This window comes from Phacochoerus africanus, chromosome 15 (assembly GCF_016906955.1).
Source record: "Phacochoerus africanus isolate WHEZ1 chromosome 15, ROS_Pafr_v1, whole genome shotgun sequence".
NCBI classification, from domain to species: Eukaryota; Metazoa; Chordata; class Mammalia; order Artiodactyla; family Suidae; genus Phacochoerus; species Phacochoerus africanus.
Genome location: NC_062558.1, coordinates 61,191,287 through 61,213,957, shown reverse-complemented (window position 1 = coordinate 61,213,957; position 22,671 = coordinate 61,191,287). Strand labels below are relative to the sequence as shown.

At 45.9% G+C, this 22,671-nt stretch overlaps 1 protein-coding gene across 1 annotated transcript; it reads right to left on the bottom strand.

Annotated features, from left to right (window-relative positions):
• Positions 1-383: 383 nt before the first annotated feature.
• Positions 384-20,407, bottom strand: CCSAP (centriole, cilia and spindle associated protein). Its single transcript, XM_047760864.1, has 4 exons — positions 20,300-20,407; positions 19,423-19,821; positions 5,386-5,654; positions 384-3,976 (listed from the first exon to the last, which is right to left on the bottom strand). Exons 2-4 carry the CDS (start codon positions 19,769-19,771, stop codon positions 3,800-3,802), a joined length of 795 nt encoding a protein of 264 aa, XP_047616820.1. The 5' UTR covers positions 19,772-19,821; positions 20,300-20,407; the 3' UTR covers positions 384-3,799.
• Positions 20,408-22,671: the final 2,264 nt, after the last annotated feature.

Here is a 22,671-nt window from a genome sequence, read left to right as displayed (position 1 = left end):
TTATTCCATCTCTCTGCAACAAACAGAAAGTGTACATGTACCCCCATAAATAAGGGTCTGGGGAAAAGATCTAGAAGTTTACACACCAAACATTACACCGCTTTCCTTTAAGAAGGGTGAGCGGGAGCTTTCACTTTGTATTCTGTACTTCCCTTTGAGTTTTTTAAACCACATCCTGTCACTTTTGTCATTGCAAAACAAAAAGAAGGTGTGAGAGAAAGGGAAAATGTGGAGTTCAACTCAAAGTGTGAACACAGAAAGCATCTTTTCTTGGATGTATCTAATGTACTTTGTTAAATATTTATCTAATGAAAACCCATTTTCTTGTGATCCTCTAATGTATGGATCAGAACCATTGCCCACAAAACAGAAGTTTCAGCCTGTAAGATTAATGAGCTTTATTCACATCTTTCCAAGTAAGTGCAATACTAAGTATAAGTTAAAAGCAATACATGGTTCTGAGAAAACACAGCCCCAAATTCCCAACACCTGAGCTTTGTGAATATTCGTGCCCAGCCTTTGTTCCCTTCAGAATGTTAAAGTGAAAGTAGCGCTCAAAATAATACATAACAACACAGGGAGACTGTTCTTAAATCGTTCTTAAGTCTTAATTATAAAAAAATCCTAAAAGAGGCCACAAATGTCTTCACTCGGGTGTCCTGACTTAAAAAAATGGAAATAAGTAATAAGGGAGCAACTTTTCCCCACCTCATATTAGCAGGCATGAAGGGAACAAACTTGGGCCAACCCTGGACAAGGCTCCCTGCACAGAATTTGGTATGAAGCACGCGCTTGCACTGAATAGCTCTCTATTACACAAAACCCACTTCTAATGCAAGGTCCCACTTTTTGAATCACTTTTTAAATATTATTTAACTGATCACAGGACTAAGTAAGGACCTTAGGGGTCGGGCATTGGCAGTTTGATCCGAAACCAACTATGGAATCAGACTATATAAATATTAGCACCATTTGGTATCTAGTCCAGCGAAATATAAAACTATCCACTAAACCATTTTTTACTGAAGCAGTCAACAAGAAAAGTCGTTTTTACTTCTGACATATGCTTGGCTCTTTTTCCTTTATGCCAATGATATGTTTCAACACCTGAATTATCAAGTACTTGGCATCCCCTTTATAAAATTTATACCTAGCACAGCCTTAGAACTCAACAGTCACCTTTCTTCTGTGCAATTTAGTTAACCAAGTCTTAGCAACCCAGCACACACACCTTTCAATTTACAAGTAATTTATATTTGATGAGTCAATGACAAAGCTATTTAAAATGTATACTTATGCTTAGAAATTTTATGGCCATGGGGGAGTATACACATGACCAGAGGTACCAAGTATTCAGATACCTCCTAAATAAGAGCAGTCTTTTAGGTTTTAAAAGAGAGAAAAAGAACAAGATTACTATTGAATTCTCACTCACTTTGGTCCAGCAGATGTTACTCAATATTCTATTACTGCTTTTAATAAAAGTAACACAGAAAACATTTTATGGCAAATTGTTTTAATTAAGAACTTAAAACCAAAACTGTAAAGACAGTCTTATGGAGCAATTATTTTATTCTGTATTTTAAATATCACTGGATTCTCAGTTTCAAACTTTTCAACATGAAAGGTAATTTTAAACTATCTTGCTGTCTTATAGGTGTGGGAACAGGATCACCACCACATTAGTTTCCACAATGAGAAGGAAAAAGTAGGACCTCAAAATTGTTATCACTTAAAAAAAAAAAAAAAAAAAAACTCTGAAGGCTCAAAAGGTAATTCTTACCCCTAAAGAGAAAGAAGGAAAAGGGGCCTTAACTAACTGATGACTTGGACACAGGAAGGGGACTCTCAGTTAATTCATGTAGACTCATTCTTCACTCATGCACATTAAAGGTACTTTAAAAATCGTGTTCATTTGTCCTCTACTTAAAAAGGGGGGAAAGTTGGCCAATATTGCCTTCCAGGCTCTTCCAGACCTCCATCTGCAGTTCGCAGTAGTCGGCACGCTAAACCTGGGTCTGTTTTCCCAAGGAGAGACTCTGGCTTGTCAAAGCCTGAGGAGGCTGGGTTTCTAAGGCAGCCGTCAATGTGAGGCCCAGCCACCCTGAGGCTACTCCCTAAGATTGTCAGCCGCACCAGGACCCTGGAGCAGGTGGTTAAAAAGGAACAGTTCCCACAATCAGCTGCCCTGTCACAAAGTCACAGGAATGTCACCTTTAGGTACCTGTGAGGTTAAAGGACTGTGATAACAGCAAAATTCACAGAATATTAGCAAGGCTGTTCTGGACAAAATACAGAACTTCCTCTTATTAAATACACACCTCAGTGACCAGGAGAGCTCTTGTGTGTTCACCGCAAGACAATGCAAATATTTACAGTTTTTTTTTTTTTTTAAAAGCTCATGATTCTTCAGTATGAGTTTGCAAAGCTTAATACAGTTGTGTAAGGTGATACTGTGTGAAGATTTTATGTGGCATAAAACATGTGTTCTAAAAATCAACCATAATACTTCAAAGACTCACAGTAAAAATATCAAGGAAATGGTCAACCTCACATCAGACACCAACTTTTCACTCACACCTCGAGCTCAGCTGGCAAAGTACTTCCTTCCCTCCCATAAGGACTTTCGCTTTCATCCTTCCTATAGATTTCTGTCTCTGCTGAATGGAAATCCCTTTCTACCCCAAAAGCAAATGTACTAAAGAGAAGGAGGAGCACCCCATTGACACACTCACATCTGTGCCTGTACACCACCTTCTCACACTGCGTTCTATGTAAGAGCCACTGGCTAGGAATCTAGAAGGAATGTACTTCAACTGGAAGTCTGAACAATGTACATCATCAAGGCTTTGTTAATGGTGAGTTGCACAAAGCAAAGAGTAGAGAAAGTAGGAGTGGTCCACACCTTTAACAGGTATCTAAAAGTTCTAAATGTCATTGCCGAAGTGTTATAGAAGAGGTCGAAGTCCTGGTGGGTGTGTGCCAAAAGGCCAGATTGCAGCAAGTGGCCGGTGCCCCACGGGTGTTCTTAAAAAAGTCTCACAATAAAAAGTGACAATCTTTGACTCAAAAGAAAGTTTAGTACTACTTCTAAGCACAGTGCGGGGGCACTTCATTTACTGGAATGCATTTGAACTACTTCAATGATTAGTAAGTGCCTAGATGATAATTTAAAAAGGTGATTCTCACCCAGCCCAGTTAATTCTTCAATATCACAGTCCACATGGAGTGGTGCTGAACTGAAGTACAAAAAAGTGTAATAGTTTAAGAACTACCAAAGCTCTAGTTTCACTATACATGGAATGGATTCGAGTGTTGAAACTCACTTTTAACTTGATATTCTTTTACAAAGAAAACTACACTAAGGAAAATGAGTCTTCTGCTGCAAGCTGGAAGGACCTGACCAGCTCTGGAATCTGAGAAGTTACTCAGAAAAGGATGAAAACAGGCTCCACCTAAACTGAGGGAAGAATACTGAGTTAAGCATCTATAAGCCACTTAAAGGCATTTGGTGTCAGTATCTGAAAAGATTAAGATGCTTTAAAACAAAACCCTTATACAAGTATCAAAGATTTGGGTGGGGAATCCTCTTCACAAATAACCAAATGTCTATGGCTTCACCTGTCACCCTACTGCCAAAGTAGGTGACCAGGATTCATCAAAATAAAAGTCTTTTGGAAATTCCCCAAGAAAAACCTTGCATAAACAGTCGGTTTCTTAAACCTGTGCCTGGTTTCTTTTGCCAGTTTTTGTTCTTTCATTTACACTTTGTACAAGAGGCTGTCCGAGCACCTGTCCTTTAAGCTCTAGCGGAAAAGCATCTCATGTACTCTGTCATCCACGGGTTCTCGGAGGAGGCGGGCTTGACCCTCCTGTTCTTTTCCACATCTGCAGAATGGGCCCGCTGCCTCTGAGCCACCAGTCTCCTCTTCTCCACCTGCCTTCTGCTCTTGGCTCGCAATGCTGATTCGTGAATCTGGAGGGAGGGCAGGCCGTCAGAACAAAAAGACAGTCACTCAAGTGGCTTTCATGCTAATTTTTAAGAGTATTCACAATGCAGGTCACCTGGAACAAGGCAGAGCCAAGCCAGCCTCACCATTGTAGGACTTCTCTGTCTACGAGCTTCTCCAGGGATGCCATTCCCCTGAATTCTGTCTTAGGCACCATCCATAATAAAGAAACTAAGCAACAGAAAATGCCTATTGGACTAAACTTCAGATATAAAGGGTAAGCAACTCATTTGCATGTGCTTTGAGAAACTGGCTCTGAAAAATCACTGGAACTGCTTACATTATGGATGGCTAAATATTCCATTGCAGGAATTTTAAATGTTCTACAGTGAAATGTTGACAAATCTCAAGGGATTATACCACCTAAGACATTTAACGAAACCTGTTCAACATAATCCCCTGGGGTGGCCAGAGCACCATCTGCTAGGCTTCAGAAGTTTGTTCAGGAAAAGTGCGATTATGGCATTTAATAAGAATGCTAATAGTCTGCACTTTCTGCTCGTCTTCATTCCTCCTTTGCTTTGGGCTGTAGTGACACCATCACCACAAACACAGTGACTGTCCTGTGGCTGCACATGAGGCCCCTTCGTCTGACCAGGGCTCAGCCCAAGAACTAGAGCTCCCAGGAGACAGATGAGCAGGCGACAGACACACACACACCTTTTTTTTTTTTTTTTTACTTTTTAGGGCCGCACCCATGGCATACAGAGGTTCTCTGGCTAGGGGTCAAATCAGAGCTACAGTCTCCGGCCACAGCCACAGCAATGTGGGATCCGAGCTACATCTGCAACTTACAAGAGAACTACACCACAGCTCATGGCAACGCCGGATCCTTAACCCACTGAGCAAGGCCAGGGGTTGAACCCCCAACCTCATGGTTACTAGTCGGATTCGTTTCCACTGAGCCACAATAGGAACTCCACATAATCACCATTTAATCCCAAGAGAAAAATGGAGTCAGATAGACATCAGGAAAGCAGGGGATGCGAATGAAGAGACAAACTGTCACAAAGGAGTCAAGAGGGTGGACACAGGTGATCAAGCCCAAAGAGCAGGAGACCCTTGGGTGGCCAGGGGCAAATGTGGACAGGCAGCCACCAGCCCTGGCCATGCCCCTCCTCTGTACAGCCTGGTCCCCCCACACCTGCTACCTCTCCACCTGGCTTGTTGTTGTTAAACCCTTCCAGGTACCAGCTAACTCCCAGCAAAACCCCTTGACCACCAGGCATCTAACATCCCGAATCCTGTTTGCAAATCAGAGGCCCAGTTCTGGCCCAGTTCTTGGCCCACCCTACCATCCCCTAAGCCCTACCATGTCCCAAAGTATGATGGTGACCACAGGGGAAATCAGAGAGGCCCGCTCACTGGCACCCACCTCATGCACTGGAGCAGAAGCACAGACGTTGTGAGTTTTCTGGCTTCCTGTATCCGTCTGTTTTTCTCCCCACCCATAAAGGGCAAATGGGTGCTTGTTTTCTTTTATTTTACTTGATGACCTTTGAGGACTCTTGACCACTCTCCTACCTCCTCGGGCGGGGAAGGCACTTGGTGGTTGTGGAGGTTCAGTCCTGCTGGGTGATCTGTCAGTCTCTTTTGTCCTGATCTGTGGTTCAGGTTTTTCTTTTATGTCTTTCACTGACAGTGCTTTTTAAAGGAGGAGATAAAAAAGGATGAATGCTTTAAAATTAGGTTTACATATAATTACTTTAAATATTTGAGATGAAAAATTCATACTACTTAATTCAGTAACTTTTTCACTTAGAGCTCAATTCACAAATTTCACTTAAAACAGAAGCACAGAAACAAGTTTGTGTAACAATTTTCAAACAATCTATGTTTTTTGTGTGTGTTTTTGCCTTTTTAGGGCTGCATGTGTGGCATATGGAAGTTCCCAGGCTGGGGGTCACATCAGAGCTACAGCTGCCAGTCTACACCATGGCCACAGCAAGGCCAGATCCGAGCTGAGTCTGCGACCTACACTGTAGCTCATGGCAATGCTGGATCCTTAACCCACTGAGTGAAGCCATGGATTGAACCCATGAACCCTTAGGGAGCCTATGTTTCTTCTCAGCCTAAACTTATGTCCAGGCAAGAGCTCCTTGTGTGTCCAGGCCTTAAGGAAATCCTTCATTTCAGAGGCTCCAGAATCCAGCTCCAAGTCATGATTTCAGAAGCTGCTATTCCCAAACCCTGTCACTTCTTTAGGACACACTTGGGTCCCTTAACTCTGTTAGCGTGATCCTTCCTTGCCTATGTCCCTGTGGAAGGAGAGGCCAAGTCGGGCAGTCCTAACAGTTCACACAGGAGGCCCAGACAGATCCTCTTCTTTTCAGTCTTCAGCAATAATCTGACTCTACCAAACTGTTCCCTTTATTACTAAACACTTTAAGGAAACAAAGTCCACATCTACCCTGGGACTCAGTGCTCCCCACCACCAGGCACCATATCTTTAAACCCAGCCCTTGTCTGGGGAAGAGGTAAGATGCCAACCTTCCATTTCGTCATGAAAACCCCATCCATTCTTCATTCAAGCACTTCACTGAGTGATGTGTCCATACCCTGTCCTCCTCTCCCCCTACCCTGGATGTGGGAGGTGGACCAAGACAAGGGGAAGGAGAAGTGGGGCCAAGGCTCGTGTAGTGACAACACCAAGAAGAAAGGGAAATGACCCTTTCCTCTCTTCTCCTCCTCTTCCAGCCCATGTGCGTCTAACCCAGACCTTCCAGAAGACCCAGCCCAGATAAGGGAACAGTGATTTGGTTCAAAGGCCAAGCTAATGCCAGCCGGGAAGAGACTAGGAAAGAGAATTCCAGGAAGAGGGGCTGGCTGGTTCAAAGGTGTGGAGAGAAGAAAGAACATAGAGTTCACAGCGACAGGTCCCCAGAGTCTGTGGGTAAAGGCACGGCGTGGGCAGCAGAGGGAGATAAAGACTTTAATGCCAAACTCAGGACTTTTCTCCTTTCTTAAAAAAGATGAAAGATTTTAGGCTGAAAAATAATGTGGTCCTATTTGCATTTTAGGAATTAGGTGTCCAGCCACAAATGTGAAGGATGGGTTAAATCAGAGTGGAGGCGGGGGGGGGGGCGGGGAGTGGGGGCAGAAAGGACAGCTAGCAAAAAAGCAGAGCTGGGAATAGGGGTGACCAATGGTGATGGTGGAGGATGGAGAAGAGGCAGGATAGTCCCCCCCAAGTTTGGCAGGCACTCAGTCTCACTGGGCACTGGTAACCTGCACACTGGCCAGAGAGCAGGGAGGTGGGGCCCAGGCCCCTCCAGAGCAGGGAGCCCAACAACAGTGGGCTCGGTGGGCAGGTGGGTGGACGCTGGACTCTGTATGGATGCCAGGAATGCACAGTCACGCTACCCTCTGGCAGAAGGCAGCCAAAGGCTGCGGAAAGGGCACTTAATGCCCAGGTTTGAGGGGCTCCTGGAAGCACCAACCAGGCAGCAGCTAGACCCGTACTCTCGGGCCCAGAAGAGGAAGTGGAATTGGAGAAAATCATGAACGGGGAGGTGGGAGCTGAGGTTCAGACACAGAGCTGGTCACCCAGAAGAAACGCATCGTCAGGGAGGGGGGCAGAGGGAGGCTCCTGGAGACATCATCATTTATAGGGCTGCAGGCAGAGGGAAGAGGACCAAAGAGGGAGACAGAAAGACAGCTGGCAAAACAGAAACTTCCGGGGGGAAGCTGAAGGAAGACTTTCTAAAGGAGAGAGCAGTGAACAGAGCCAAATCCCACAGAGAGGTCAGGAGGGAGCAGATGAAGAAGGACTGAGCACTCTGGGTAGGGCCAAGGGCACAAACTGCCATGTGAAAAGTAAACAGCTACAAGGGCACACTGCAAGGCACACAGAACACAGCCAGTACTCCACAGGTAGAAATGCAGTATAACCTTTAAAAACTGCAAATCACTTACAGTAGAAAAAAATATACACATAAATAAAAGATTTTTAAAAACTGCAGGAGTTCCGTCGTGGCACAGTGGTTAACGAATCCAACTAGGAACCATGAGGTTGCGGGTTCGATCCCTGGCCTTGCTCAGTGGGTTAATGATCCGGCGTTGCCGTGAGCTGTGGTGTAGGTTGCAGATGTGGCTCGGATCCTGAGTTGCTGTGGCTCTGGCGTAGGCCGGCAGCTACAGCTCGGATTAGAACCCTAGCCTGGGAACCTCCATATGCTGCGGGAAGCGGCCCTAGAAAAGGCAAAAAGACAAAAAAATAAAAACAAAAAAATAAAAAAACCTGCAAATCACTATGTTCTACACCCAAAGCATGTAATACTGTAAATCAACTATACCTCAACCAAAAAAAAAAAAAAAAGATAGGATGGCAAATCTTATGTTAGGTGTGTTTTACCACAATTAAAGTAAAATACTTAAAATTTTTTTTAACAAAGAGACTTGGCTCTTCGTGGGCTGCCTCGCAGATGTACGGGGTGAGGGAACCAGGGCACAGCAGGCAATGGGGTGAAGAGTGGAGACCCCAGTGTCAGTGATGGGGGGGGCTGGGGGGGGATTCTAGACCAACTCTCCCCACCACAGATACTGAAAGGGCTGTCATTAGAAACAACAGTGTTGTAACTCCCTGGTGGCACAGCAGGTTAAGGATCCAGTGTTGTCACAGCGGTGGCTCAGGTTGCTTCTGTGGTGCAAATTCGAGCCCTGGCCTTGTTCAGTGGGTTAAGGATCCGGCATTGCTACAGGCCGTGGAGTAGCTCACAGATGCAGCTCAGATCCTGTGCTGCCATGGCTGTGGCGTACGCTGACAGCTGCAGCTCCAATTTGACCCCTAGCTGGGAACTTCCATATGCTGTAGGTGTGGCCCTAAAAAGAAAGAAGGAAAAAAAGAGCGTCCACAAGCACCCAATATCAGAAACTAAAATCCTCTCTGAAGAGCCTAGACCTTAGATTATTCCTACAGATTGTGTAATATTCCAAACACATCAGTGAGTGTCCTGTGAATGATGACTAGGCACACAGGAGAGAAGAGAGTAAGGAGGGACCAGGAGCGGTAGACTTGAGTAATGGAACTATCACTGATAGGCTATAAAACAACTGCGTTTACCCTCTGGACTGAAAGAAGAAACACAAGCTCAAAAATACCTGGAGCAGTAGACAAAGGATGGAAAATAGAGGACAGAGAGAAGTTATCACTATGAAATTAATATTTATAAAACTCTTGAAATAGTGCTTCATGCATGATAAGTGTATGTAAGTTTCAAAATCCTATTCCAAAAATGAACTTTCAAGTAAAGAAAGACATTTTCAGAGTTCCCTGGTGACTCAGTGGGTTAAGGATCTGGCATTGTCACTGCTGTAGCTTGGGTCACTACTGTGGTTTGATCCCTGGCTCAGGAACTTTAACACACACACACACACACACAAAGAAAGAAAGAGAGACTTTTTTTTTTTTTTGTCTTTTTGCCATTTCTTGGGCCGCTCCCGCGGCATATGGAGGTTCCCAGGCTAGGAGTCGAATCAGAGCTGGCCTATGCCAGAGCCATAGCAATGCAGGATCCGAGCAGCGTCTGCAACCTACACCACAGCTCACGGCAACGACAGACCATTAACCCACTGAGCAAGGCCAGGGATCAAACCCGCAACCTCATGGTTCCTAGTCAGATTCATTAACCACTGTGCCACCACGGGAACTCTGAGAGACATTTTCAAACAGAAACAGTGTTACCACCTTTAATGCGAAAGATTAAAATACCCCCTTTCTCAGTAATTGACTCAGTCTTGATTTAGGACTGTGCTATCCAATACAAAAGCCATTAAACACATGTGGCTATTAAACATAAGTTTAAATTAATTAAGTAAAAATGAATATTCAGTTCCTCAGTTGTACTAGTTGGAGTTGAGGGGCTCAACACCCACATGTGGCTCATGGCTCCCATGCTGGATGATGCACACAGAGAACCAGACATCATCCCAGAAAGTTGGACTGAAAAGACTGATCTTCAACAGAATTAACACACTTGACCCAATGGGCATATACAGAACACTGCACCCAGCAGCCACAAAATATACCACCTTGGAGTTCCTCTGTGGCCCAGTGGGATCAGTGGTGTCTCTGCAGCGCCAAGGACACAGGTTCAATCCTGGGCTGGCACAGTACGTTAAAGGATCTGGAATTACCACAGCTATGGTGTAGGACAAAAACTATGGCTCAAATCTGATCCCTGGCCTGGGAACTCCATATACTGCAGGGTGGCCAAAAAAAGAAGAGTATATCATCTTGTCAAACACATGTGGAACATTTCTAAGAATCTACAAATTCCAAAGCCATAAAGTAAATCTTAATACATTTACAAAATTGAAATCATATAGAACGTATTCTCTGATCATGTAATTAAGCTAGATTCAACAACGAAAATAAATTACTTTTTAAAATCTCTAGTTTTGAAACTGAGAAACATTTCTCTTTTTTTAACTGAAGTGTAATGATTTAAAATATTGTGTTAGTGGAGTTCCCTTCATGGCTCAGCAGTTAACAAATCTCACTAGCATCCAGGAGGATGTAGGTTTGATCCCTGACCTTGCTCAGTGGGTTAAGGACCCAGCGTTGCCGTGAGCGGTGGTGCAGGTCGAAGATGTGGCTCGGAACCCACATTGCTGTGGCTGTGGCATAGGCCAGGAGCTACAGCTCCTATTCGACCCCTAGCCTGGGAAGCTCCACATGCCATAGGTGCAGCCCTAAAAAGCAAAAAATAAGTAAAAATAAAATAAAATATTGTGTTAGTTTCAGTTGTATAGCAAAGTGATTCAGTTAATTTTTTTAGATTATTTTCCATTATAGGTTATTAAAAGACATTGAATATAGTTCCCTGTGCTCTACTTTAAATCCTTCTTGCTCATCTATTTTATATATAATAGCTTATATCTGTTAATCTGTTAATAATTAATCCCTCCCCCTAAAAACATTTCTCTATGATTCGTGGGTCAAAAACAAATCATACAAATGCATAAAACTGTAAATGCAGTCAATACTACTGAGGTATACACTTAAAAATGGCTAAAACAATAATGTGTGTGGTATCTTACTACAATATTTTTTTTTTTTTTTTGTCTTTTATCTCTTTAGGGCTGCACCCACGGCACATGGAGTTTCCCAGGCTAGGGGTTCAGTCAGAGAGGTACCTGCCAGCCTATGCCAGATCCAAGCCCCGTCCATGACCCACACCACAGCTCACGGCAATGCCGGATCCTCAACCCACGGAGTGAGGCCAGGGATCAAACCTGCAACCTCACTGTTCCTGGTCAGATTCATTTCCGTGGTGCCACGATGGGAATTCTTTACTACAATTCTTAAAAAATAAGAAAAAGTAATGATGATAGATGGCATTCCTTTCTTAATCCTGTGTTTATTAGAAATGTCTCTAAAGTTTCCTCAATAAGCATAATGCAGCTAAAAGAGTAATCAAAAGGAAATCTATAGCCTTACATCAATATATCACAAGAGAAGGCAGGGAAAAAATCAATAATAAGTATCTATCTTAAAAAGTTATACAAATAAGGAGTTCCCGTCCTGGTGCAGAGGAAACGAATCCAACTAGGAACCATGAGGTTGTGAGTTCAATCCCTGACATCGCTCAGTGGGTTAAGTAAGGATCTGGTGTTAACATGAGCTGTGGTATAGGTGCCAGACACAGCTTGGATCCCACATTGCCATGGCTATAGTGTAGGCTGGCAGCTACAGTTCTGATTGGACCCCTAGCCTAGGAACCTCCATATGTCACAGGTGTGCCCCTAAAAAGACCAAAACAAAAAAACAAAAAAACCCATTACATCATCAGAGTAAGAAAAAAAAGATCATGAGTTAATAAATGTATAATAAAAAAGACTGGGAGTTCCCGTGGTGGCACAGTGGTTAACGAATACGACTAGGAACCATGAGGTTGCGGGTTCAGGCCCTGCCCTTGCTCAGTGGGTTAATGATCCGGCATTGCCGTGAGCTGTGGTGTAAGTTGCAGAGGCAGCTCGGATCCAGCGTTGCTGTGGCTCTGGCATAGGCTGGTGGCTACAGCTCCGATTCGACCCCTAGCCTGGGAACCTCCATATGCCATGTGAGCGGCCCAAGAAATATCAAAAAGACAAAAAAAAAATTAAAAAATAAATAAATAAAGAAGACTGACATAGCCAAGAGTTAGTTTGAGGAAAGAAATCAATAGAATTCACAAACCTCTTGCAGGACTAATAAAGAAAGTGAAAAATAAAAATAAGTAAAAATAGAGCAAAAACGGAATCAGGTTAAATGTTCACTGACAACCTTCCTCCCCAAACCCTAGTAAAGTGAAGGAAAGAGGGTGTAACCCACAGGACAAAGAACAAGGAAGCAATGATGTCAGACACATCCTGGAAGCTGGAAAGTGATGAAGAGCTAGAAGTGAGTCCCAGGACAGAGCAAGATGATGCCCACTCCCTGCAGAAGGGTCCACGGACAGGACAGACCCACAGGCATGGAACCCAGGCACCAAGTTCCCCAGAAGGCTCATGCAGGGGACTGCCTTTCCAAAGGGCCAGTGTCAGTCAGTGCCCCAGCCCACGGGCTCTGACAGTTCAGCAAGAATGTGCCTCTGCTGAGAGTCATGGGACGCTTCTTCCCAGTAAGCCTGGGCAGACTTCTTCGAGCACAGGATGGGGTAAAGAGGTGTCACGTGGGCATCTGCCCAGCTCTCTCTCAGGACCGCTTGCCCTCGGAGGCCAGCCTGCGTGTGATGAGGAAGATGTCACATGCAAGTGTCCCAGCAGACAACCCCAGCCCTGGTGCTCTCAACAGAGGCTGCTGTCAGCATGCAGCAGAGATTCCACCCATAGAAACCAGTAGCAATAAGTCTGTTATGCAGCAAGAGATACTTCTTCAACAGTCCTTCCTCCAGCCCATAGGCCCAGGAGACCTCACCTCTCCCACCCCAGAAGGCAGGTTCATTACAGTCTGGAGGATGGACTTGGACACCAGGCTCAACAGGGTTGATACCTTCCTGAGAACGGGATTACATGGTCAAGATTGAGACCCCTCCTCCCTTTGCCAAATTCTGTTCCCAGAATGCTGACAGCTGACATATTCCCTCCCAGGCAGGAGGAAGAAGGAACACTGGGGAAGCTACGAGAGAAAGGGCAGGTATCGCTGTCAGCATCCCCCCGAGAGACAGATGGATCCTCATGCAATTACATACAGCCAACAAGCTCCCCCGTACACACAGCTCTTGAAAAGCCCTTCTAGCTTCACTCAGTATGAGCAGAGCATTTAAGAACATCCTCTAATAAGAAAGAGACCGAAATAAAGAGAAAAAGACTAAGCTGAGAATATGAGAGCTCTTGAAGCATATTTATGGCTTTCAGGAAGGGGGAGTTAAAAGAAATACTGAAAAAACAGGATGCTCTTTAAAAGAACCCTTGAGAGAAAAAAGTTATCGCTTTTAAATTAAAAACTAGAATGACAGAATTTTAAAGTTCAATAGAAAATCTGGAAGATAAGAGAGTTCTCCCAGAAAATAGAACCAAAAATTCCAATATCAAAAAATTTTTAAATAAAAATGTTAGAGGTTTGATCCAGAAGGTACACCATCTAAAAATAATTATAGAAAGAAAAAATGAACAGAGCTGAGGAAATTTTAAACAGTACTAGAAAATATCATTGAACTGAAAGAAATGTTTCCAGACTAAAAAGGCCCACCAAGTTGTCAGCCCAGTGATTAAAAAATGACATACGCATAGAATTTTAGAACATCTAGGATGAAAAGAATATCCTAAAACTTAAAAAAAAAAAAAAGGTGGGGGGAAAGGGTCACAAATACACACACACACACACACACACACGCACACAAAATATATTCACATTCTATACATAAGTGTCAGAATGGCATGGTACATCTCAATCATACAACCAAAACCTAGGATTCAATAACAGTATCTTCAAATCCTAAAATTTCTAATCTAGGAATTCTCTCCATCTTGCCAAAATGGCAATCCAATCCTTGGAAAAAGGCATTTTCAGACATGCAAGGTGACGAAAATTTTACTTCCCCTTCAACATGTCTCAGGACTCACAGAGGCTATGTTTCCCCAAAAGGGAGACTTGAGATTGGTAAGACAGGGGTCAGATAAAGGAGGTGAGCAAAAGGAATACTTGGGCAAACAGTGAAGAGAAGCCCCAGTTTGACAGCTGCATCAGATCTGGACAGTGCAAAGTTTAAATTACAACAGGAGAATCAAGGGTTCCCAAAAAATGTCTCCAAGAAAAACAATGAAATGAACACCTAATATGCCTGGCATATGACAAGTCTTACAGCACTACCAGACTTTTCTAGACTGAATTAGTCATGGGAGTACCCCCTAAAAAAAAAACAAAAAACAAACGTAAAAGTAAAGCAATGATTAACTCCAGGAAAAACATAAATAATAACAAAGAAAGTATAATCAGAATGTACTGTATGGATTACCTGCAAATAACATTTACACAGCCATGATCATCCAAACAGAACAGTGCTTAAATGAAAGTCATATAGTTAACACTGTGGTGTATCTGGAGGTGGGGGTGGTGGCCAAGCTAAGATCTTGAGCTAAATCATCTCCCATCATGGGAAGTCAAAATATTGTTTCAAATTTAAAAAGCCAACAGAGGAGTTCCTGTTGTGGCTCAGTGGGTTAAGAACCCAACTAGTATCCACGAAGATGAGGGTTCGATCCCTGGTCTCACACAGTGGGTTAAGGATCAGGCACTGCTGTAAGCTGTGGCATAGGTCAGCAGCTAAGGCTCTGATTCAATCCCAAGCTTCAGCAACTTCCATATGCTGCAGGTGAGGCCCTAAAAATAATTTAAAAAAAAAAAAAATAGGGAGTTCCCGTCATGGCGCAGCAGAAACAAATCCGACTAGGAACCATGAGGTTGCGGGATTGATGCCTGGTCTCACTCAGTGGGTTAAGGATCCAGCATTGTGGTGAGCTGTAGTGTAGGTCCCAGATGCAGCTGGGATCCCGAGTTGCTGCGACTGTGCTGTAGGCCGGCAGCTGCAACTCCGATTAGACCCCTAGCCTGGGAACCTCCATGTGCCACAGGCGCAGCCCTAAAAAGAAAAAAAGTCAAAAAATAAAAAAGCAACAATTATTCTGAATGAGACGAGCATTGGCCACAAGGCTGACAGGAAAGTAAAGAGTCAGAAGTAGCCCCCTAGGGAGCAACGGGCACGGGTGGTGAATGGGCCAGGATTACTTTTTCATTTTAAGCATATTTTTTAAAATTATGTGTATGTACAACTGGCTTAAAAACAATGTTCAATTTAAAAAGAAGTGTGACTATGAAGAAAGGAATTGGAGAGGGAACTTCACGGTTAATAAGCATTCTCACTCCTACACCCAGGGAACTTTTCAACAGCTCTTTATTACCCACCTTTTTTTTCTTTCTTTCTTTTTTCTTTCTTTTTTTTTTTAAGGTCTGTACTTATGGCATATATGGAAGTTCCCAGGCTAGGGGTCAAATTGGCCTACACCTTAGCCACAAGCAACACTGGATCCAAGCTGCATGTTCAACCTACACTGCAGCTTGCAGCAATGCCGGATCCTTCACCCACTGCACAAGGCCAGGGATCAAACCTGCATCCTCATGGATACTAGTTGGGTTCTTAACCCATGGAGCCACAATAGGAACTCCCTTTATTACTCATCTCTTAAATGAGAATCCAAGGATCATTAGACTTTTGAGAAAAGTCTCTAACATGAAATACAGGATTATAAGCAAAAGAAACAAATGTGGGGAAAGGGAGAGGAAACAGAGACTGTGCTGGAAAAACACACAAGAAGAAAATGGAATGGCATCCTCAGTGGGAAAAGAGAGGCTAATCTATGAACAGAATACTATCTTTTAAAGAGGAATGAATAAAGAGGGAGGGAAGGGAGGAAGGGAGCCCAGAAAACAATTCAATGGCTCTTATATTTAAAAACAAGTAAAAGCCCACAAAGGGAAAATGTAGTAAAAAGAGTTGGAAGGTTGAGAATAGTGCCCAGAAAAATAGAAGAAAAAGATGGAAAAGGGGTGGGGGTAAAAAATTATAGAATAAATTTGTGAACTCTAACACCCAACTAAGGAGTTCAGAAAGAAAAGAGAGGAAGGAAAAACAAAAAACAATTCAAGAAAACGTCTCAGAACTACAAGACATGAGTTTGACTGCAAGGAACCACAACACACATTGGAGGAAAACAGGCCTAGATCAAGGAAATTTTTCAGAACACAGAGGACAAAGAGAAGACCCCAAAAAGCTTCCCATGGCGGGGGGGGGGGGGGGGGGGGCATGTAATCTACAAAAGGCTAAGAGAATTACACAGGACTGTAATAGCAAATCAGAAGATACAACACTAGACAACAATGTCTCCAGATTATTATTTGTTGTTGTTGCACCCATAGCATATGGAAGTTCCCAGGCCAGGGATCAAACTTTCACCCCAACAGAGACAACACCGGATCCTTAACCTGCTGTGCCACAGTGGTAACTTCTCTCCAGATTTTTTAGAGACAATTACTTCAAACCTAGAATTCTATGCCCAGTCACAAAGTCACTGATTTGTGAGGGTAAATCTTTTGACATGCAAGGTGTCAGAAAATCATACCTCTCAAGCAATCTTTCTCAGGGAGGTACTAGAAGATAATCTCCCCCAGGAAGGGCAAACCAAGAAAGAAGATGGCTTGAGAGCCACACAACAGAGAGTCCTACCCAAGAGAGAAGCAAGGGTGTCCCTGGGATGGCAGGCAAGGGCCCTCCCAAGATGCAACGGGGTAGCAGGCTGCAAGAGCAGCAACCAGGCCAGATGAAGTAGGTCAGAGGCCCCGGGAGGGATTCTTAAAAGGAAGAGTGACAGCAAACCTGATGTGTTAGTGGTATTGCTAAAGAAGGACAAAGGAATTGTGGCAAACAATATAGGGCAGCTTTGAGCAACCTCTTCCACAAGTATTAATTGTGACTAACAAGTTCTATGACTACACTGAGAGGGTGTGAGGAGGGTCACGTGTATGGGTTAAGAGAGTGCTGAAAAAATTAAAGCCAATTGATGATGCTAAAAACTGAAAAAAAAATCAAGACGTGTCAATAAAAGTCATGTCACTTGGAGAAATAGAAAACACGCACCAAGGAAAAACCAGAGGAGTTGGAAGTGGTCACCTAAGGAACAGGCAATTGCTCTACTGCGGGGGGGGGGGGGGGGGGCCAGGGGGTGGCTGCTGTATATTTTGTACTAAGCTGTATAGAGCTGTATGATTCTCTGTGTACATATAGCTTCAGTAAAAACAAGAACTCAATGTTCATGTTCTATAGAAACTCGAGTGAGTGCTCATTATTTTAGTAAATAAAACTGTCCACTTAAACACAAGGACTTTCAGTCCTACCAGACACAAAGATCCACAGGGGCTGTGACAGCATGAGCAAAGCAAAAGAGCCTGTAATTGGGAGGCCCGAAAGCAGAAACAGCCTTTCTCCTCCCTAATGCCTAAACCAGAAATATTAGCAGAGAAGAAATAACTGCTTCAGCCACTGGAGGATTCAGTGTCTCTAAGGAAACCAAAATAATCATGAACTCTTGCCAACACAGGCCCCTTCTATACTATATCACTATAAAAAAAAATGGCACTTATATACCCACAGAAATAACCGACAGCTCTTTCACAAACAATGAAGGGGAGGAGTTGGGGGGAGAAATGCCCATTCAGTCTGATAGAGTACATCTCATAATTGAGCTACCAGATCAGTGCTCCCTACCCTCTCCGCCTTCTGTTATTCAAATTTCTAGCAAAGGTCAGGAATTGGTCAGAATTAACAAGTAACATTAGGTTGGAGAGGCACCCTGCCTGAAATGACGGACTGAGAATAGCTGAAAACAGTCTGGCTCATAGACAAAACTTCCTCTCCTTCTCAGCATCTCACAGAGAAGCTAGGATGAGGATCTAATAAGACTTTGAAAGAGGACCACTTACAATTCAGGAAACAAACAAAAACAAAGGCACTGGTCATTCCTCCCTGAGCTTCCATTTCTTCACCTATAAAATTAACAAACTATGGAGTTCCCATCGTGGCTCAGGGGAAACAAATCTGACTAGCATCCATGAGGACACAGGTTCGATCCCTGGCCTCACTCCATGGGTTAAGGATCTGGCATTGCCATGAGCTGTGTTGTAGATTGAAGATGCAGCTCGGATCCCAAGTTACTGTGGCTGTGGTGTAGGCTGGCAGCCACAGCTCCAACTGACCCCTAGCCTGGGAACCTCCATATGCTGCAGGTGTGACCCTAAAAAAATAAAATTAAATTAACGTACTAATGTGAAAGCGAATGGATGTGCACACATGAATAACTGAATCACTTTGCTATACATCAGAATTATTACAACATTGAAAATCATCTATACTTCAATAAAAAAAATTTTTAAATGAGAAAAAATGGCATAAAACTACGGTCCCACATCTCAGAATTGTTCTGAATGTTGAATGAGAAAATACATGGTCTAAGATCAGTGACTGCATGTATGAAAATCTCTGAATAAACTGCAGTTATTCTGTTTATTAAAGCCTCTTTGAATCCCAGTGACGCCGATGTTCTCTGGCCACCGTCAGAAATTAGCAGAAAGAAACCGGGTGCTACTCCAGGCCCTATCAGAGGCATTCATTCAGCTTGGTCCTTACTACCAGCGACCACCGCACTCCGCCTCTGCGAGCCTGGAGAGGGGAGAAGGTGCAGGGCCGCGGCTGCAAAGCAGATGCACAGCCCGCAAGAGGCATTTCCCAGCCCCTGCTCCCGCTCACAGCAGCAGCCTAAGGATGGGCGCTTTTCGATGAGTGGGAGGCAAGAAGCCGAGAGGACCGAGCACTATCAGGATTATTCCTATACTAGCCCGCGGTTACGCAACAGCCTGCGTAAACGAGTGCAAAATATTCTTTAGGGACAGCGCGGCGCGGCCAGGGAGTTAAAATACAAAACAACGGCCCCATTCACAGGACGGTACGCTTAGCTCAATGGCTCTTAACCTCTTGCGGTCGCCTTTGAGAATCTGAAGAAAGCTGGGCTCCTCTCATAAACAATTGCGCGCTGAAAAATAAACAGATGCGAGTTCAGCGGCTCAGAGGCCAACAAGGCCCTTGGGTAAAAACCCGGACTTCTCCAGAGGCACTTTAATGAGTTCACAGCTGGCTCAACCCAGATCCATCCAATTACGGAAATAAAGGAGGGGAGGGCGGAGGCGGGACCGATACCTTCCTTATTTTGTCAAAGGAGACACATTCTCCTCCTACCAAAAGTCAATGAAAAATTAAATAAAACAGGTAAAGGAAGAGCTTTCCCCAAGCGCTTTCGAGAAACAGCTGGGCAGTTCAGAGATGCAAGAGCAAATCCGGTACCGCGAGCAGGCCACTCGCAGCCCCCCTCCCCGGCCCGGTACCTGGCAGCGCAGCGTCTTCCGCGTCCTCTGCGTCCCCCACGGCCTCCGCGCCCTGCTCCTCCCGGGCCGCGTGGGCCGGCTGGTCCAACCCGTCCCGCGCCGCGGGCGGCGGCGGCGAGGCCGGGGTGCACTGGGGTAATGGGGCCCCGGCGCCCGACGACGCTGACGACGCCGAGTCGTCCGAGGCTGGGCCCCAGTCGTCCCAGAGCCAGGGCGCGTGCGCCTGCTCCAGCAGCCGGCGGCCCAGGCGGTAGTGGCGCAGCGCGCGGTAGCACGGCCCGTACTCGTCCCAGCGCGGCTCCTGGTAGCGCTTCATGTACTCGCTCTTCACGCCGCTCCCCGGGGACATGGTGGCGCCCGCCGGCACCGAGAGCCCGCCGTTCCGCGCCTCGCCTTCGCCTACGAAATCCGCCACAAGACACAGACGCGCGCCCCGCCCCTCCGGTTCGCCCGGCCCGCCGCGACGTTTAAACCCGGAGCCCCGCCCGAACGGGGCGGGCGGGGGCGGGGCGTGGGAGCGGGAACGGGAGCGCGGGTGGGGGCGGGCGGGGAGTGGAGGCGGGCGCAGCGCAGGCGGACCTGGGCGGTGGGCGGGGCAAGGGGCGGAGAGAACGCGCTGCCAGCCCTGGGAGGGGGCGGGGACGGGCCCGGCGGCTCTGGGGGTAGGGGAGGGGAATAGCGGTACGCGCTGCTGGGCGTGGGGGTCACCGGGGAGGGCGGCTCCGGAGGCGCGCAGACAGAGGCTGCGGAAGCCAGGGGAATGGACCGTGGAGGAGGGAGGAGACGGAGGTGTGGGCGCGGGGAGCTGGGCGGCCTCTGGGTCCTGGGAGCGCCCTCTGGGCGCGGGGTGCGGGCAGGAGGGGCGGCCCCCTCTTACCTCCTTCGTGTGGCTCCGGCCTTGCCCTGCGCCCCCGGCCCCGCGGCGCCCAAGCAGTCCTCCGCGAGCGAGGCTTAGCAGCCCAGAGTCGCGCGCTCTGCCCGCGCTTTCCTGACGAGCAAGATGTCGCCACTGGCGCGGTGGCCCGTGTTCCTCCGGCGGCAGCGGGGAGGCGAAGGCGCCGCCTCAGTCCTGGGAGCCGACGCCTCCCGCGCGCGCTCCCGGCCCCGGCCCCACGCCCCGCTCGGTGGGGGCGGCTGCTTCAGGGTGGTGCGTGGGGCACCGAGACGCGGGCGCCTCGGCAAGCCGGGAGTCCCCGCCAGGTCCCTGCCCACTCTCCCTAGGCGCCCGCGCCCCAGGTCCCTGGAGGCGCTGCCCTGGGCCCCCGCCTCTGCAGAAGGCGTCCAGGACCGGCCGCCCCACAGCCAGCGACATCCAGTGGTCTCTTTGACACCTCGAGTTTCCCAAAAACAATACAAGTCCACACGTTGACTCTTGCTTCCTTCCCTCTGTTCACAACACCTGTTACTCCGGCTTTAACCCCCTTTCACGTTTTAGTACGAGTCCTTTCTTGTCCACGCTCCAAACATATTTTATGAGAATGATAAAATTGGCCGAGCCACCCTCTCGGAGACCAATTTGCGCAGAAAACCTTGGCCCACTCAGTTGAGTGGTGCTAAGTATACAACGTTGCTCTGATTGTTACATTTTCCAAAGGGCCCCACATGGATTCTTCCCCTTTATTGAAAGGAGCCTGGATACATTCGTTACAAAAAGATTTGAAAGAAACGTTTTGGAATATCAGGACATATTCAGCAGTTGAAAAGCAGGCCTAGGCCATAATGAATTACCTGGCTCCGGCTTCCATACCGGATTTGTTCTGATTCATGACTGTTTTCCCTTCTGTCGCCTGTCTCCGCGTCCTTCCCCGCCCCCATCATAGCTAAATGATTCAAAGGTAGACGCTGCCCCCGCGGGAGTCAGCCTGTTCTGAAAACTAAAGTTAGTAATCTAGACGTCATTAGTACTGATTGTTAAGGGCAGTTTTCTGAAGAGACATACTGTGACCTCCTGCTGTTGACACCCCCACAGTGACCCAGACTTTTTCCCTCCCCAACTTTATTTTCTGTAGCTCAAAATACCCCAGGAACTTTCTAATGCATCTCCTTTTTCTTTAAGATGGTTTCCCATGGTTACAAACAAAAGAACCTTAATAAATATATTAATAACGTGGGTGAAAGATGATGTGCAGTTACATGAAAAAATCAGAACACAATCTGTTTCAGTTAGCTTTGGCTGCATAATAACCACCCTAAAATTTGTGGTTTAAAACGACCAAGATGCGTTATTTCTCACGGTTCTATGGGTTAGCAGGGCAATTTTGCTGCTGCTTCCACTCTGCTGGTTTAGATTCTCTTAAAACAGTTGCATTCAGCTGGAGGGAATGCTGGGCTGGAAGGTTCAAGATGGCCTCGCTTACAGGCCTGGCACTGGAGCTGGCTGTGTGTTGGGCTGTCTTGGTCCTCCCTGTGGACTCACCCTCCAGGAGATTAGCCTGGCTTCTTCACCTGGCCCTCACTTCCAAGAAGTTAATAGCAGAAGCTGGAAGGCTTCTGAAAAGCATATACCTCTCTTCTGCTGTATTTCAGCAAGGCTCAAATAAGTCACATGGCTAGCTAGCCCAGATTCCAGGAGAGAGAAATAAATTCCACCTCTGCAGGAGAGGAGCAGCAGCAAAACTACCTTGCAAAGGGGCATGCATACTGGATGGAGGAATCTGTAGCCAAATTTAACAATCATAGAACCACACACACATAAAGTAAATAAGGTCTGGTACCATTTTTTTTGTGTAACTGAAAAATAGGATTAGGAATGGTTTGTTTTAATATTCCTATTTTGCACAATTAAGTATATTGCATTCATTCTAATTAAGTGACAAAACCCCAGTTCGGCTAGCTCAAACAGTAAGGATATTCATGGGCTCTGGCTGAACTAGTCCCAGGGATCCAATCAATATCATTGGGACTCTACTTCTTTCTCTTGGTCTTTGAGATCTGCTTTCTTCTTGGGGGCCACTCTGAGATGGAATGGCAATAGACTTCTTCCACATAGCTGGAGAAAATGCCACTTGTGGACCTAAGCTTATGTTGTCTTAGCAGAGGACCACCAACAAAAGAGAACTCCTTAGTATTCCAATTATAGATCTTCAGTCACATGCATAGCTGTGGCCAGGGGTAGGAGGTGATATGACTGGCAGAGCATGGGTCATGTGCCCACCCCTGTAGAAGGGGATAGGGTGGGAGGCTGAGATTGACAGCCCCAGGAGAACCACAGGGACAAGGAAGAAGTGGCTCCCCAGAGGAAGGAGCAGT